This window comes from Nasonia vitripennis, chromosome 2, assembly GCF_009193385.2.
Source record: "Nasonia vitripennis strain AsymCx chromosome 2, Nvit_psr_1.1, whole genome shotgun sequence".
Classification (NCBI taxonomy): Eukaryota; Metazoa; Arthropoda; class Insecta; order Hymenoptera; family Pteromalidae; genus Nasonia; species Nasonia vitripennis.
This window is the reverse complement of record NC_045758.1, coordinates 2797968-2816930: the sequence shown is the minus strand read 5'-3', so window position 1 is coordinate 2816930 and position 18963 is coordinate 2797968. Positions and strand designations below refer to the sequence as shown.

At 39.1% G+C, this 18963-nt stretch overlaps 1 protein-coding gene and 2 pseudogenes across 17 annotated transcripts in view; all 3 read right to left on the bottom strand.

The window, feature by feature from the left end:
• On the bottom strand, nt 658-2373 carry Or74PSE (odorant receptor 74 pseudogene; annotated as a pseudogene).
• On the bottom strand, nt 3395-5007 carry Or73PSE (odorant receptor 73 pseudogene; annotated as a pseudogene).
• The window catches only part of LOC100113791 (calcium-transporting ATPase sarcoplasmic/endoplasmic reticulum type), a 30989-nt gene continuing 18553 nt past the window's right edge, over nt 6528-18963 (bottom strand). For 10 of the 17 annotated variants that reach the window (XM_008211238.4, XM_031923531.2, XM_031923532.2 and 7 more), the window contains exons 5-11: nt 18054-18928; nt 16968-17973; nt 16664-16884; nt 16290-16578; nt 16081-16214; nt 15872-15989; nt 13211-15720 (exon numbers count right to left, since the gene is read on the bottom strand). In XM_008211238.4, the coding sequence (XP_008209460.1) occupies nt 15520-15720; nt 15872-15989; nt 16081-16214; nt 16290-16578; nt 16664-16884; nt 16968-17973; nt 18054-18928 (2844 nt within the window). In that variant the 3' untranslated portion in view covers nt 13211-15519. Of the gene's footprint in view, nt 7412-7774; nt 8964-13210; nt 15721-15871; nt 15990-16080; nt 16215-16289; nt 16579-16663; nt 16885-16967; nt 17974-18053; nt 18929-18963 lie in introns of those variants that run through there. The other 7 variants (XM_032597199.1, XM_032597200.1, XM_032597201.1 and 4 more) reach the window with 3 other exon arrangements.

Below are 18963 nucleotides of genomic sequence, written 5' to 3'. Positions count from 1 at the left end.
TTTCTTCCGCTCGATTCCGGATACCTCGCGCAAGTGCTACTTTTAATAAGTAAACACCCTCGAGTCGAAGTGCGTGAAAATCCATCTAATGATAAGTCGTTCCTGCTGTTTTGCAATGCACAAAGAGTACTTGGAAAATAATAGTGTAACGCTTTGAGCTGGTGGCGCTATAAAGCTATCAATTTACGATCTTGCCCTGTTTTTATACTTCCTACGCTGCGAGGCTACACATTAACAAAATTAACGTGTTATTTGCAAGTTTGTAATTTTTTTAATACACGCTGTAAGATACGTTGATTTGTAGTCTACTGCCTTGACGCCTTGACGCCTGCAGTAGTATTAACATTTATCTGAAGTGTGTCGACGCGAGTATCCAGGAGATCTCCACGCGAACAATACTACAATCGAAATTCTCTGCTGTGTCGTTTTTCATTCTATACAATACGTTACTTTAAAAGCCTATTTATTTTGCTTCCCCCTAGAAAAAGCTTTATGATGGTAAAATAACGGTAGTAATATATGGCAACGTCGAAAGACAGGACTAGAAAGTTGTGCTTTTCCGCGAGGAATCGAATGAAAGTGGTTAGAACAGGGTGTGCCTCGATCGGAATTAAGAAAGTTATAACGGATTGCTTGCTCGGGCTCGTAACTATATACTCAATACCGCTTAACAAACTTATATTCTGTATAAGACGTTAGTATTAATTTACAAACAAAACTAATTGAAACCCGTTCAATTATACTATATATACTATCCGATGACATGGACATTCTCATTATCTATAACAAACGAATGAATTTCTTTATTAAGCTTTATAAGTAGTGACAAGCAAGTTTGCAAGATTAAAATTATAGTTATACCGTTGTAAAGGTGTTGAGTGTCAGGGGGCACTACTTTCCCACTATCAAAATACATGGCCTCTGCGCTCGGGCACTCACGATCTGTACAAGCAGTGAAAAGTAATTCTGGTACCTGGGATGAGTTATCTGATACGAACCCGTTGAGTAGATACCGTCAGATATTTTCTCACTCTCAGTGAGTATTTCGTGTGATGAGTAGGCATAGAAATAAACCTGCATCATGCTGCCTACTAACATCGAAATTCGCAGTACAGCTTTGTTCAAAGATTCTTCACCTTGGTTTGACTTGACGACGATGAATATGATTTATCTTAATTAATATTTTATTTAGTTATAAAAAGTAAGTAAAGCAGAAATGTAAATCTCACCAATAATATTGTGATACTCGCACTGCTTAATTGAAGTATCGAAGCAAAAATTTGAACCAGCATAGCATACGAGTACAGACTTTCTATTTCATCAACGTAATGAATCAAAAGCTGATGCTCAAGTATGCAGTCTTTTATCTTTTCATATGCGTGCTCCTGCACTTGAAGGTTCACGTTGCCATTTTTATTTTTCGGTAATTCATTGAGTAATTGCATTTGCAGGTTCAACATATTAAATTGGACAGCCGTAAACATATTGGTAACCAATAAAAAGATGGGAAATGATAGCACGCGCAAAACGACTCCGTACAAACCGAGAACCTACATTTTATAATGAAATCAAACATTGAAGGACGTTGATATTGGAATAGTCAATGAAAGAGTTAAACACCTCTAAAACGAATAGGATTTCATACACTGGACTATTGAAAATTGGATAGTTAACGTAGAGGGGAAAAGGAAATATTTTTTCACCAGAAGTGCTATTGTCGCTGGGTTCTTGAAGAATATGAGGATGTTTAATTTTCAAATTGAATTCGTTAATGAATTCTAAAATTATTTAAATCTCATTCAACTAACTTACCTAAATGAGGGGCCAGCATCAAATGTACGGATATACATTGCATTGTAACCAGGAAGCATGCCAATGCTTCGATACACCAACTGTTGCATTCGTTGAAAATCTTCGTCTCTCCTCTCTATTGTATTTAGCGTTCCAAAAATTTTCGTACATATACTCATTTAGCTGCATTACTCTTTCGCGATTTTTAAAACATACAAACAGCTTCATCAGTTCTGAAGAAAGCGAACTAAAAGTTGGTGCTGCACTGCACAACAGCTGCATAAAAAAAAATAGATATTGAATTAATTCATGTTTACAAAATGTTAAAGTATTTAAAAAGTTAACAAGTATATGCATAGCATTATTTTCTGTAATGTGCATTACCATAACACTCTTTCTTGCGTGATAGAATTCGTTAGTTTGAACTATGCATGAAAATATCATTGACACCAACACAATACCGAGTAATAGGTCAGCGATGATTTTTTCTCTTTTATTCGAGACATACCACATCCCTAATAGTCTCATTAAAATAATTGTTATAAATATCGATTGCATATTTTTATTATACGTATCTCCCATGGGATCGGTTAGACAAATATTTACAAGGAGTTTTAGCTAAACACGACTAACTTTATCTTGAAGTGATCCTAGAATGATTCTGGCGTCTACAGTTGAGTACCAATGTGTATACACTATCGCAATACACTGAACATTTTCGTTGATTTAACAAAAATTATAGTGTAACGCCTTCAATAATAGTCTATGAAATTACACGTTCTTCTGATAGGACTGCGATTTTGAGCACTGCCTTTCGAACTTTTGTAATTTCAGGATCCACAAATTGTACATAAAGTTTCTTCTCTCTCGATTGCAGACACTGCAAGCGTTATTTTTACACTTCCAAGCTGAATCGTGTGAAAATCAATCTAATAATCAGTCATTTCAGTTACTTTGTATTGCAAAAGAATATCCGGAAAATAACAGTGTAACGCCTAGAGCTGATGACCCTATAAACTATCAATTTCCTGTCCTGTTATAATAGCTTCTGCTAAAGCTACACATCGACAAAACTAGCGTAGGATTTGGAACTTTGTAATTTGTTAAATATACCCTGTGAGCTACACGTTGATTTTTTCTGCCGCCTTGTGTCGTATAACACCTGCAGTTGTATAAATGTCCATCCATTCGCAAGTGTGAAAAAAGTTCTACAATGAATGGATTATTTTAACATTCTGGACAATCTCGAGTTTATTGAGGCGGCTCAACCTGCAACTAGTAAGACAACTTGAAAAGTTAGCGATAAATTATTCGTCCGTATAATGCCGTACGTTTAATGTGATTCTTGTGCTTTCAGTGCAATCTGATAAAATGCGTTATTGGAATTGGGAAAACTCGAGTAATAGGAAGAGGAAAGATGCTGCCCAGATACGCACTCATGAAGGCAATATTTAAGAACGACATTGAAGAAAAAGCAAAACGAAAATTTTGACAATTCTTTTATATTGATAGAATATAGTATAATGTACGAAGGGCATAAAGCGGGCTTTTTTAGACCGAGTAAACGACTAACAATAATTCATACCCGTTTAATTGTACCATACTATCCAATAGTCTGTCGCATGACGGTGAAGAATGACATGGACATTCGCATTACCTATAACAAACGAATGAATTTATTTATTAAGCTTTATAAGTAGTGACAAGCAAGTTTGCAAGATTAAAATTATAGTTCGTTATACCGTTGTAAAGGTGTTGAGTGTCAGGGGGCAGTACTTTCCCACTGTCAAAATACACGGCCTCTGCGCTCGGGCACTCACGATCTGTACAAGTAGCGAAAAGTTCTTCCGGTACCTGGGATGAGTTATCTGGTACCAATCCGAGGAATAGATAGCTTCAGATATTTTCTCACTCTCAGTGAGTATCTCGTGTGATGAGTAGGCATAAAAATAAAACTGCATCAAGCTGGCTACTAATATCAATATACGCAGTACAGCTTTGTTCAAAGATTCTTCACCTTGGTTTGACTTGACGACGATGAATATGATTTATCTTAATTAATATTTTATTTAGTTATAAAAAATAAGTAAAGCAGAAATGTAAATCTCACCAATAATATTGTGATACTCGTACTGCTCAATTGAAATATCGAAGCCAGAATTTGACCCAGCATAGCATAACAATAGAGATTTTCCATTTCGTTGACGTAATGAATTAGAGATTGATGTTTACGAATACACTCTTTCAGCTTTTCATATGCATTTGTCTGCTGTTGAAGGTTCACATCGTCATTTTTATTTCTCGGAAATTGACAAAGCGATCGCATTCGCAGGTTCAACATCTTAAATTGGACAGCCGTAAACATGTTGGTAACCAATAAAAAAATGGGGAACGACATAACGCACAAAACAACTCCGTATAAACCGAGAACCTAAATTTTAAATAGAATTCAAACATTGAAGGATTATTTATTGGAATCAAAAAATTAAAGAATGAATTAAACACCTCTAGAACGTATAAGATTTCGTACGTTGGAGTTTCAAAAATTGAATAATTAACGTAGACGGGAAAAGGAAATATTTTTTCACCAGAAGTGCTATTGTCGCTGGGTTCTTGAAGAATATGATGGTGTTTAATTTTCAAATTGAATTCGTTAATGAATTCTAAAATTATTTAAATCTCATTCAACTAACTTACCTAAATAAGGGGCCAGCATCAAATGTACGGATATACATTGCATTGTAACCAGGAAGCATGCCAATGCTTTGATGCACCAACTGTTGCAATCGTTGAAAATCTTTGTTTCCTTTCTATTGTATTTACCGTTCCAGAAATGTTCGTACGTATATTTATTTAGTTTCATTACTCTTTCGCGATTTTTACAAAACACTAACAACTTCATTTGTTCAGAAAATAGTACAAAAAAAGTTGGCGCTGCACTGCAAATCAGCTGTATAAGATAGATATTGAATTTATTTTAAAAGTGTTTATTGCATTATTTTCCATCATGTACATTACCATAAGACTCTTTCTTGCGTGATAGAATTCGTTAGTTTGAACCATGCATGAAAATATCATTGACGCCAACACAATACCGAGTAATACATCAGCGATAATTTTTTCTCTTTTATTGGAGACATACCACATCCCTAAGAGTCTCATTAAAATAATTGTTATAAATATTGATTGCATATTTTTATTGTACGTATCTCCCATGCGATCGGTCAGACAAATATTTACAAGGAGTTTCAGCTAAACACGACTAACTTTATCTTGAAGCAATCCTAGAATGATTCCTGCGACTTCAGTTGAGTATAACCAAGTGTATACAGTATCGCAATACACTGAACATTTCCGCTGACTTAAAAAAAATTATAGTGTAACGCCTCTGATAACGTTGCAATTCGCTGCTTCAATATAGTCTATAATTTAAAGAACTTCTTTTCCAACTTTTGCAATTTCGGAATCTACAGATTATACGAAGATTTTTTTTTCTCTCGATTGCAGATACTGCAAGTTGTATTTTAACAAATTAACACTTGCTGGAATCGCGTGAAAATCAATCTAATGATCGGTTATTTCAGCTACTTCGTAATGCAAAGGAATATCCGGAAAATAATAGTGTAACGCCTAAAGTTGGTGACCCTATAAACCGTCAATTTACTTTCCTCTCCTGTTATAATAGTTTCTGCTAAAGCTACACATCAACAAAATTAACGTGTAATTTGAAACTTTGTAATTTGTTTAATACTCACTGTAAGCTACACGTTGTTTTTTTTCTGCTGCTTTGCGTTCTAACGCCTGCAGTTGTGTAAACGTTCATCCATTCGCAAGTGTGAAAAAAGTTCCACTAAGTGCAGATTCTAGTAGCCATCGAAGAGAAATACTTGAGAATGACATTGTGTATGGGTTAATTGAAGAATGATCAAGACAGCAAAACGAAATTTTTGAAAATTCTTTTATTGTTTAACATTAATAATCCGTACATTAAAAAATATTTCAATCAGCAGAGTTGATAATAGTACCTAAATGAAAAGTTAAAATTTTTCATATCTTGTCATTCTGGTAAACAAAGACTGTCCTAAAAAAGTATACCCGCTAAAATAAATCGAGAAAAAAATACAATTGACCAATCGAAATTAAAAATTGTGTATGCGATTCTTAATCTAAAAGATCAAATCAAACGAAGAAAAAGATCGAACCGCTATGCTGAAGTCCAGTACAAGGGCATTGTCGCGTGTGTATGGATCGTAGTTCGCAACACCCTTCACTGGCTTTTCATTTTTAAAAAAATATATATATTTTTGTTTTTCTTCTCCTCGCCATGTAATCACATAATTTACGTATTTACAGTATAATAATAGTATTGATATTATTTTGGTAATATAATTTCAGTAACAACGATATGGTATATGTATAATAATTTTTTCTCCGAAACTTTCAATAATATTTATATGAACTTGAGCCTACAGTGTTTATAAATAATTTATTATATATAGATACGCAATTTTTAACGCTAGATCTCGATATTCAGATAAAGCAGTCGATGGACAGCCACATTATAATTTAGTTATTATCCTTGTGTATGCACTTTTTCATATTTACCAAAGAAATCCTTATATAAATTTGTATAATACGTACACCTCTGTATATATAATATATTAATTTTTCTGATTGCGCACAGACTCAGTATTCATTGTTGGACGAATGGCGAGCAGAAAAGAGAAGAGATCCAATATCCAGTAAAGTCTGTGCACGACTTGTCATGTTTATTTATTCATCTATTCGGGCGTATAGAGTATATCAACAAGGACAGAAGATAGATAAACAGGAATGTAGTAAACGAAAATAGAACGAACGGGTATGGAGAACAGAAGAAAAAGAGGAAGACTGTGGAAAAGCTGACACTTTATTTGTCGTTATTTGTTTACTCGCTGATCGAGCGAGAGACCAAATCAATAAATTGTACGAATCGTGGAGGAGAAAATAATTCATGTATGTTTGGAGCAAATGATGTGGACGTATGTATTATATATAAAAATGTCGAGAGCGAGGTTGGCTACTTGAAAAAATTCAACATAGCCATGAAATAAACAAAAGAAAAAGAGAGAGCAAAAGGGCCAACTTAAACTAGGCTTAGTACAAGTCGTCGTAGTTTGTGCGGATTGACATTATTTTAGTATTTTGGTTATGTATATATTTATATAATTGGTTAAAGAGGGTCGTTTGTAAGGCAATGGAGGGTTAGTATACAGTGTCGCACTGCACGTCACTTGGACGTCTTATGTTAGTCGTACATTAGATTCACACGCCTTCACAGATCATCTCTTCCTCTAACAAACGATTCTGACGCTTTGCGACTTCGGACCAGCCGGTTTTGACGCAAGTAGCAGTAGTAGTGTGGTGGTAGCAGAAGTGGTAGTAGCTGTAGTAGTGGTAACTTTAGTCACTGTAATCTTTCTCTCTCTCTTTCTCTCATAATAGTCCCTTAAGTCATAACTCTACGTGTCTTTCCCACAAAACGTGTGTCCTAATCTCGGCGCGGATTAACGATCTCGTGTGCGAGTCATAGCAACGTGTCTCTCTGTCTCTTAGGTCCATATGGTCACCTCTTCGCTCACTGTAACAACAATTACACAGACGGTCAGAAGATTCGGGTACGCGTCGACGGAGCTTCGACGAACGAAGCTCGCTGACACGCGTCTACTTATGGCCTGGGAAATCGGTTGGGGAGAATTTTGCAAGCACATCGACACAGAGCTTGCGGGGGCTACAGTTCAATTCCTTTCTCCGCTGCTGCTGCTGCTGCTGCTGCTGCTGCTCGTCCTTGGCACTCCATCTATAATATATACATAGCTCCTGTAAAGAGCGAGAGAAAGGCCCCTTTAGCATATACATACGAGCGTTTCTCTCTTCGGGAAAAAAAAAAAAATCCAAGTATACAATAAGTATATAATATAGACATCGAGAACAAACAAGACCGTCAGTTTCCTTCTCCTCTTTAATATATTTAGCCCTCTCACAGTTCTATACAGTGTGCGTATTATTATTATTGTCATTTAATAAAAGAAAAGTGATTTCGTTTTTCTTCCGTTGTTAACAATCGTCTCTCATCATCACCATCATCATCATCGTCGTCGTCGTCATCGTCATCACGTATGAGCTGTTGTCCTCGCGATAGCATCACATATCGATTTTTTTATTATTATTATTTTTTTTGGTCGTTCATTTTCTCGTAAATTTTCGGTACAAAGAACATAATGTTGACGAAGGTGCTCTAAACACACGTCCTTTGACATCAACAATAATCATATCATCATCAACGATTTTTTAATTAATTATTTAAATATTTATATACTCTCGAGCGCAGCGTCGCGAGTGTCTCTTTCGCGAAAGAAAAAAGCCACTCGTACGCCGGGGTTCCCCTGTCACTCTTTGGTTTGTTTCCTCTACGTTTAGTGCTTTATCATCGCCTTACGTACTATAATAATCGACAGAGAACAAAAAATTAAACAAAATAACAAGTATAATTCCTCGCGTGTATATAGTTTGAACATTATACTCGGACGCGTCGCGGTGGTATTACATCGGGTGTCAACACACCCGGCGCGGGAATATATATATATATTAAAAGAAAAAAAAGAAACGAAAATAAATCGAATACAAGGTAAAAATCATCGCGGGATTGTCTCGGGATCCGACCGAGCCCGGCTTTTTGGATTCTTCTTTTTTTCATTAATTAACATTGTCTCTACAAACCCGTCCACTCTCTCAGTCGTTCATCGGCTCTCACTCACTCATATACACAGTACACACACATGCACGGAGATATTATTATTATTATCGTTTTTTTTTTAAGTCCGATCCTCGCATCGCCGCGCGGACACGCACGACCTGCGGCCGGGGAGGCGATCACGTTATTTTTATATATATATATATATAAATAGACTCGATTATTCGTGTGTACATGTGCATAGAATTGTGCGTGTCCGCGTATACTTATTAATTTTTCTGCTTTTGTTTCAAGAGACTGTATATACGTATAGATTCGCTGGTTTGGTCGGAATCGCTCTTATTTCTTCATCTGTCTCTCTTTCGCATGAGCTTCGTCGTAAGTTGTTAATGCGGTTGTCTGGAACGGCTTTAATGGACAGGCTTGACCTCGGCGGGAACTGGAAACATAGAAACAGGGGTTTACGCTACTTTGGGTGTCGCTAGCTCGACATCAGGCTTTCTCCTCGGCGGGAATGTATAGGAAGAAGCTCGGCGTTGCTGCGGCTGCTTTTTCAAATCGTTGCGCTGTTAGAAGCTCGGCGGCAAAGCTGCGAAGAAGCGGACTGAAGAGTTGGTCTACGTTGAGGATTGGCGAAGGTTTTTATTTTAGATTTTGAAGCCATGCTTGTCGGTTCTTACGAATATACTACGTCTAAGTAATCTGTCTAAGTATAAATTTAGGGTGCAGTATGTCATAGTATTTTGTGCTGAATCATTACTTACATAAATTTTTTGCTATAAAGGGGTTAATTCGATTATAGGTAAAGAAAAGAAGCAAATTTAGTACGGCGTACAAGCTCGATTCCTGGAAAAAAATCGTTGCATGGGTTAGTTCTCAAGCAGCGGCGTCACTCATGGATGTATATACTATATACACAGCTGTAATCGTAAAACGCTATCAACTAGATTATCCAAATCTTTTCCTCTCGTTAAAAGATCAAAAATTTCAGTTGTATCGTACAAGCGAGAAAAAGTCAAATCGATGCATCCAAGCGGCGATCAAAACCATTGCGTCGTCGTAAAAGTCCTCGTTTATGCTTATAGCGTTAGTGAGTTATAGTCTCCTCTGAGTTTCTTTCTTTCTTTTGCGCAGTGTAAAGTATCGAAAATTTATAGCCTCGTTTTATCGTTTTCCGCTCGGAAAAATGTCGCCGCCGGCACTATCATGAGAATGAGATGAGACATCAGGATATATTGATACACACTTTGAGACTCTTTGAGATAGCTGTGCGACTATATGTGACAAATTGCTGCATCTCAGAGAGCCGTTGAATATCGAAACATGTATACTTTTGAAAAATAATGTACCTTTCAAATGCGGACAAACCAGAAACGTGTAAATCTTGCGATCCGAGTCCGGGTCCACGTAGGCAGTTCCAAAGTTTGATTATTTGTTTAAACCACTCAGCAGGCAGGAATTAGGTAAAAGAAAAACAGCTTTGTGAAGTCCAGGGTAGATGATGAGGGTGTAAAAGATGTGTCTTGAGCTGGGGTTACAAATTTTTTTTTTTTGTTTCGGTTCATTCCAGATCCTGGATGTGATGAGACACTCAGATGCGTTGGCTACTTTTCAGGAAGAGCACATGCGCGGGGATGTTGGTATTTCATAATGGAAAAAAAATTGTCGTTCGCGTGTACGACGAAAACAAAAGATGTAAATATACTCGAAGCAAATCATCGTATAAAACACGCAAGGAAAAAGTAAATAAAAAAAACATCGATTAGATATACAACTAAAGTATGGCATCGGAGAGTATATATCTGTATAATTATGTATATATCAACAGGTGAAAGATGGACGTGTACTAAAGAAACTTTATTGTCCGATACCCAGTAATTTATAAAGTATACGAGCAGATCTGTACAATTCATCTCGTAATATCTCGATAAATATCTACATTAAGATATCGGCAGTAAATCACGATTAGTTCGAACAGTAAAAATCGTTACTTTTAAGGTAGTCGTTGAACGTTATATTAGTTTTCATTTTTTTCTTCTAGCATAATATAAGATTTTCGTTAAATCTGCATAATCATCATCGTTTTCATTTCTTTTACTTTTTTTTAATCTTTACACAATATAACAATGGTGGACAGCCATAATAGAAAAGGTTACGCAAGGAGAGTTATTGTATACGAGAGGGGATGATGGGAGGAGCTGGGGGTCTGGAAGGAAACAATGACAACGAAACCACACTTATAAGGGACGTAAGTAAAATCGTACACACGCATACACAAAAGTCAGTATCGACGAAATCCACTGTCAAGAGTCTACGAGCCCAGGCGATTGAAATTTCGAATAGAACTTTTTGTAATGAAGCTAATCGCCCATACGAATTTCCTTAGAGATGTGTCTCTTATATGCTGCGCCGGGCTCGCTCGACTTTGACACTGGACATCCGTCCTCGAAACTCGACACTTCGTATTAATGTATTGTTAATTATTTCTACTATTAGTAGGCCGATCACTGATTCAAGAGAAGAAAAAAAAGAGAAAAAAACAGGTATTAGTAACATACGCGTTTGTTCCTTTTCCTATATAATTCTCACTTTATTATTATAACAAGTATAGTCGAATAACTGCAATTATTCTCTATCTCTTTCTCGCTTAATCTAGTCGTCGACAATTATCATATCATTTGCCATCGTCTTGGCGATGCATGTATCTATCATCAAGCGTTACGCGCGTCAACCATTACTTGTTATAATACGTCGCTCGCGAAAACAGCCGAGTCCTGGCATTATATATATATAGCGATAGTATGTCATATAAATCCTCTTTCTCTTATAATTCCCCTATTATATTCGTCTTTCTCTCCTCGTCGACTTCTCCTACGCTCATCAATTTCTTAAACAGTACTATATAATAATAATAATAATAATAATAATAATAATAATAATAATAATAATAATAATAATAATGATAATGCTCTCGCGAGATAAATTAGACATTTAAGGTAAACAAATTTTTGCTAGCTTGGGGTACTCGGAGGATGCGGGACACAAGAGGAACAGAAGGATGCCCTAGAGATAGTCGCGCAGAGCCCCGTTCTGACAAGATATTATATATAAATCATAAGATCGACAAACGTACAATCTACACTGAGTTATACGGTTAATTAAATATTAATGGAAATCTAAAGTCGCGCTCGCGCTAATCAATGAATGAGAGCGTATTGCCACGCGCGCTTTTTTCCCCGCAATTTCACTGCTGCTGCTGCTACTGCAAAGATATTTTGCCGTTCATAATTATGTTCTCGATCACGATTATTCGGACATCTATATTCACGTATTCGACGAACGCGCTAAGTCCAGGACCGAAGGATCGGCTTTTTTTTCACTTTGGTGCTTCGAATAAGGATTTAAAAATGTTCAAAAATTTCCTACGATTTATGTACAATAGTTGGTTATTACCGAGTAGTAAGTTCGTTGGTGTAACGAAATCTATGCTCTGCTCGATTCTGGTTACCGACAATAACAAGCCCTAAAGAATATTAACGAATATGCGTATATAGATATGTTTATATAGCGTATATAATATTATGTAAGTCAAACAATCGTCAGTCGTATTGTTCAAGAATCATGGATCTCAAAGTTATACGATTACACCGACTAAAATTTAATAGTTGAATCTTAAAAATCTCGTACAATACATGTAGTATACGCGAATATCTATCACATCGTATGCCATAAAAAATCTCATACCGTTTCATTGCACACATTGTGTATATAGCTTCCACCCGTATGATGCATTGCAAAATTGTATACAAGAATCGTGATGAAAACGGTTGAGATTCTAAATTACTGGGAGTAAGAAAAATTTTCTAAAAAACAATCAAATCTGCACTCCATGAACTATTAAAAAAAAAATTAATTTGGAAATTCCTCGTTAGTCCTGGACGCGCCGCAAGCGCGATTTTCCCTCGCGTCGACACAAAACATAGATATACACACATACGATGCCGCGCGCGCGCGAGTCCCTTCGTTAAGTCATCATCTTTTCTTTCAAATAAATTATTAATCGTATAATAATTAATATTTATATATATTTATATTTAGTGCATGATCCCGTGAACGCACACGCGCCCACGAACATTCACACGAACAAATTCATCAGTCGCACTGACCGCCTGCGCACGACTATATTTTTTTAAAACATTATTTCCTCCCTCGTTTTTCGCCTTTTCATCCTCGCTTCGCTCGTCGATGGCACGCTCCCTCCCTTTACACGTGTCTTTTTTTCGATCTTCGTTCCAATTCTCGGCTTGAATCGACTATAAATCTATATATCGGTCGACGCTCATACATTCGCAATCCCATTTCGAAGAGTACTTATATAAAAAGCAAAAAGTCGCGGATTCAAACGGAAAGGTCAGTTGTTCGAGAAATCGTGTGCATATTAATGTTGTTACAGTCAGGGGTTATGTAGGGATAAGGAAAAAGAAAATTTACAAACACATATATATATATATATATATATATATATATATATATATATATATATATATATATATATATAAATAAAACGTCGCACACGCACACCGCAAGCCGTGTCGAGTACTTACACTTAAAAACAGCGGCAGGCCTGTATCGCCAGTGGCCACGTAGGACTATGCACTGGCGTCTCTGTGTTTACTATTATACGTATTTCATTTCTTTTTTTTTTTTTGCTGTTTTGCATATTCGTTACACGAATGAACGGATTCTATATGGATTCAGTCAACTAAACAGCCCTTTCAGTGAATTAAGAGTTTAAAACTGATCATAAAAGTTTTTTATTGGAACTTCCGATACGAAGGGTTGCTGATTTTCGTGTTTGAAAAAAAAACGAGTTTAGTTGATTGAATCTGATTTTTTCTTTCTTCAGTAAAAGTGAACTTTTCATGTTCAGTCGACTTTCTCTCATTGAAAGCATTTCGGTAATTTGCTGTTCGATTCTCGCATACAAACAGTCGCAAAGTAAATATGTATATTTGATTAGAAGAAAGAAAAAAACAGGACAAATATAACACCTTTACAATAATTCAGTTGCAATGTTGAAAAAGTCTTTCATTTTAACTGGAGAGGCTATAGGTAAAACGAACACACAGAGGATTTGATTTTTTTTTAAAGTGCTGCATAAGTGTGCAAAAAGCAAACACTGGCACTTGTACAACATGAAATGGACAGTCGTTTTTTATTCACGCTAAGTAGATGAAAGAACGGCTAATTTCAAAGTTGCCAAAATGCCACCGTCTGGTAAGAAATTGGTGCTTTAGTGTTTGAGGGGTAAATAGCTTTTTTTTTTAATGTAAAAAAAGGAAGACGCATGCATTATATGTCTTTTCTTCTCTTAGCAAAAGAAATTCCATTTGTTCGTCGAAATTAGTTGCATTGGTGCAGCATAACAGGCTTCTTCGCTTTCAGCTCTCACTTGCAATCACACTCAACTAAGCTGACATTATTCGCAAGCCACTTATAAAGTATTGCAAAAAGAAAATATAAAGACAAAGGTTATATATAAAGCGGAGGTATAGCAAGAGTGCGGCTATAATTTCGAAAAGTGTACTTTAATAATAAACATCAAGCGAAGAACATCGATAATTAGATAGGTACATCACAAAGACACGAGCATGAAAGATTTTATAAAGAGACTGCATTCGAGGGTGAATGAATTATAATATAGCTATACGTGATCGGAGGCTACTTCATTCGTGTTTTCGTTTCATTTTATTTTTTGCTTTTGCTTATTTGAGTTATTTGCGTTGATATATATTCGTGTGTCTTATCCATTTCACCGACGAACTCGGGACGAGATCAATGCAAAATTTTTCTCTGCACGACGAGCGAATAACAAAGTTCATTATTTTTTAAGCTTAAATTTACAGCAATACGTTATTCCTACGTCTTTATGTACAATGAATATTATTTAAAAAAAATCTAGTTATCTTCCTCCTTATAAACTCGTATAGGATGATATAAATTAGTTCTATCGAACCGTTTCTGCAAATGACAAATTCTAAGCATTACTGCAATACATATTATTGCAAAACGTGTGTATGTATGGATGTGGGCGTGTGTGCATGGGTATGTGTATGTGTGTATGTGTGTGTGTGCCCATACGTAACGTACTATTATGCGATTCGGTGCAAATGATACTCTTGTTTATGGATAAATTCGTAAAAAGGAGTGTTTTACTTTTTAATAACCATCACCGCACGTTATGATTATGTTATAGAGACTACTAAGATGTGGGAGACAGAAACGCGAAAACGTGGGTTAAAATCGTGTTAAAAATGTCTACGTGTGTGATCACCATGTTGAACAATCAACAGAGGCTAGAGATTTTGATCGGTGCATAATTCGTAAATATGCAATCAAAAGTTTGTTTTAATTTATATGTATATTACTATAGCCTGCACAAAGCATTTAAAAGAGAAAAAAATAAAGCTTGCAGTTGAAGAAATAGAGCCAGCGTTAATTAGGGATAATTGGCGTTTGGAAAAACAAGGTTATTGCCTCGCAGAAAGAACGTTAATATTAAAAGGCACTTGTACGAAACAAGATGATCGTAAGTTCTCGTTTTCACTTTCACGCCGGAAAAATCAAATCCAAAGAAAAAACTTAAGCGTCACTGAAATCGGTATAGTTTTACAGTGATATTTCCTTTTTTGAAGTACGGTGCGGTGCAGATACGGTCGACCTTTAGCTACAAATTATTTTTGTGTTTTTTCTTTTTCTGTTTATCTAGTTGCCCCGACTAACACCATGCGCAACAGTCAAAGTAATTAAAATCTCACTTGGACACACTTTTTTCGTTAATTCATATCATAAGCGTCCCCTCGTAGAGGGGATGCTATGCTTATTATTTTTTTGCTCTTTTTTAGTTAAATGCAACTGCAAGTCCAAGGCGCTGTGCTTGGCTTCCGTAAGAAAGGCATCTTTCATTTATGCTAATATTACACCCTTTGGTTTATCTATATCGGGCAGACAACCAAAAGTCCAAAAAACACAGCCCACATTAGAACAATCCAGTGTACGGTGTAAAGTGGGTTCTCACCATCTGCGATCTTTCTGGCAATGAACTTCAAGGTTTCGTCGAGAAGTACCACTGGAAGCGAGAACTTCAAAACAGTAAGCCACTCTTCCCCAGTCAGGGGAGTCACTTGGAATACGGACTGAAAAAGATGAATTGAAATATTATTAGATTTTGTTTCAAACGATTTCTCGCGTAGCTGAAAAGTGTTGAAATGAAAAATTGATTTTCGAGCGTCTTTCGCTGAAAAAAATTTTCTAGTTTGATTGTTCACACAAAGCCGTTCTACTTACTGAAAGAACATCAACGTGAAGAATGACGAAGTGGAGTGTGAAAGAAAGTGCCATCGAGGCAATGAGCCACAAGTTCGACCATGGAGGCATGCTGACGAGGGACTGATTTTCAGACAAGCTAAAGAGTAATAACAAAAATTGTTCGCATTAAGTTGGAGAGATCAAAACGCTGCAATAGCAATCAACTGAAAATAAAAACTGCAATGAACCTGTTCATGGCGTTCAACATCTCAATGGTTACAAGGACAGACAGAGCCATGGTCATGGGATGAGGATCGTTGAAGACCTTGCAGTCAACACCCTTGAATTCTTCACCACCGCCGATGCAAGCCAAGTGATGAGTCTGCGCAAGGGTAAAATCAGTCATTATGATGTGGAAAGAACAATAATTTTGGTATTCTTATTTCCGAAAACTTACGAGCTGGTAGTAGTTCAGCTGGGGTCCGTTGGGGCTGTACAAGAACCACCAGGCAGCAGATCCGACAGTAGCAGCGCCGACGTATCCACCGATAGCGAGGTAACGGAAGAAGAGCCATCCAGAGATAAGAGATTCGTCTGCCTTACGGGGTGGCTTTTGCATGATGTCCAAGTCAGGAGGATTGAAACCAAGAGCGGTAGCTGGAAGACCGTCAGTTACAAGGTTGACCCACAAGAGTTGTACGGGGATCAGAGCTTCGGGAAGACCAAGAGCGGCAGTCAAGAAAATACTGCAATTCAAGAACAGCGTTGATTAAAGCATGTTACAAATATACCAGAATACGAAAGATATAAATTATTCAGTTTGGCTCTTACCTGACAACTTCACCAATGTTGGAAGAGATAAGGTAACGGATGAACTGTTTCATGTTGTTATAGATGGCACGACCTTCCTCAACAGCGGCTACGATGGATGAGAAGTTGTCGTCAGCCAACACCATCTCGGCGGCAGATTTCGCCACAGCGGTACCAGATCCCATAGCAATACCAATTTCGGCTTTCTTCAAAGCTGGTGCATCGTTTACACCATCACCAGTCTGTTGAAAAACGAGCCGATTAGCATCATATTTGCGCGACGTGCTTTCAAATTCGTACGAGAAGTGAGATAAACTGTACATACCATAGCGGAGATTTCGTTCATGCTCTGCAGGTACTCAACAATCTTGGATTTGTGAGCGGGCTCGACACGGGAGAACAACCTGGCCCTGGCGCAGGCGGCCCTCTGTTCGGGAATGGACAGATCGTCGAACTCTCGTCCGGAGTAGGATTTGCCAGTGGTGTCCTCGTCCTCGGTGAAGACACCAATTCGCCTGCAGATGGCCTCGGCGGTGGCTTTGTTGTCACCAGTAATGACAATGACACGGATACCGGCGGCGCGGCACCTGACAATAGAGTCGAAGACTTCCTTACGAGGCGGGTCCAACATGCCGACAACGCCGATGAAGGTAAGCTCCTTTTCGTAGGTGAAGAATTTGTTGGAGTCGCCGAGATCCATGTCTTCGGGCTTCATGGGGTGGTCGGCGGTGGCAAGGGCCAAGCAACGCAGGGTGTCGCGACCGGTACCGTACTGGCGGGTCAGCTCGAGGATGCGGTTCTTCAGGGTGGAGGTGAGAGGGAACTTCTGGCTTCCGACACGGGCGTGCGTGCATCTGTCGAGGACACCCTCGGGTGCTCCCTTGACGAAGAGTTTGGGTCCGGTTCCGAGCTTGGTGGGCTTGAGTGGTACGCAGTACGAGGACATGGATTTACGATCACGAGAGAACTCAAGAGTGAACTCCTTTTTCCACTTGGTCTCGATGTCTTGTCTGACGACGATGGCGGAGCTACGGCGGTCCAGGCCGGTCTTGTTGACACCGAAGGGATTGACTTTCTCGGCGAGGACGATGAGAGCGGTCTCGGTGGCCTCACCGACCTTCTCAAAGGCCTGCTTGAACTCGTTGAAGTCGATGGCCGAGTCGTTGCACATGATGCAGATGGTTCCGAGCTCGTGAAGAGTCTCGTACTCGGAGCCCTTGACCTTCTGGCCCTTCAGGTACACATCACCAATGGGCTCGTACGTCGAGCCGGTGATTTCGAACTCGTTGAAGGCGCTGTCGTTGCCCTCGATCCTCTCGAACACGAACATGCTGCAAGGGAGCGAAGGAAAAAGCGTTAATAGCTGTATTTCAAAGAGAAAAGAGCAAGCTAAATCAAGCGGACAACTCACCGGCTAACGGACATCTGGTTGGTGGTGAGAGTACCAGTCTTGTCGGAGCAGATGACGGAGGTGCAACCGAGGGTCTCGACGGACGGCAGCGACCTGACGATGGCGTTCTTCTTGGCCATACGGCGGGTACCGAGAGCCAAGCAAGTGGTGATGACGGCCGGCAGACCCTCGGGAATGGCGGCGACAGCCAGAGCGACGGCGATCTTGAAGTAGTAGATGGCACCCTTGATCCAGGATCCACCGTGGGCGGGGTCGTTGAAGTGACCGATGTTGATGGCCCAGACGGCGACGCAGATGACGGAGATGACCTTGGACAGCTGCTCACCGAACTCGTCGAGCTTCTGCTGCAGGGGTGTCTTGATCTCCTCGGTCTCGGACATCTCGGTACGGATCTTACCGATGGCGGTGTTGAGGCCGGTGCCGATGACGACACCGCGGGCCTTGCCGGCGGCGACGTTGGTACCGGAGAACAGGATGTTCTTCTTGTCCTGGTTGACGGCTCGGGGGTCGGGCACCGGGTCGGTGTGCTTGATCACGGAGACGGACTCGCCGGTCAGGATGGACTGGTCGATCCTGAGGGTGGTCGAGTAGATCTTGGTCAGACGGATGTCGGCGGGGATCTTGTCACCGACGGAGACCTCGACGACGTCGCCGGGCACGATCTCCTTGGCCCTGATCCGCTGGACACCGGACTTGTCGCCTCGCACGACTTTGCCCATCTCCGGCTCGTACTCCTTCAGGGCTTCGATGGCCGACTCGGCGTTACGCTCCTGCCAGACACCGACCACGGCGTTGGCGATAAGGATGAGCAGGATGACGAACGGCTCGACGAACGCCGTGAACGCATCCTCGTGCTCCTCAAATAAAGCTAGTACCTGTGCGGTAGAAGAGAGCGAGACATGTAGTGTCG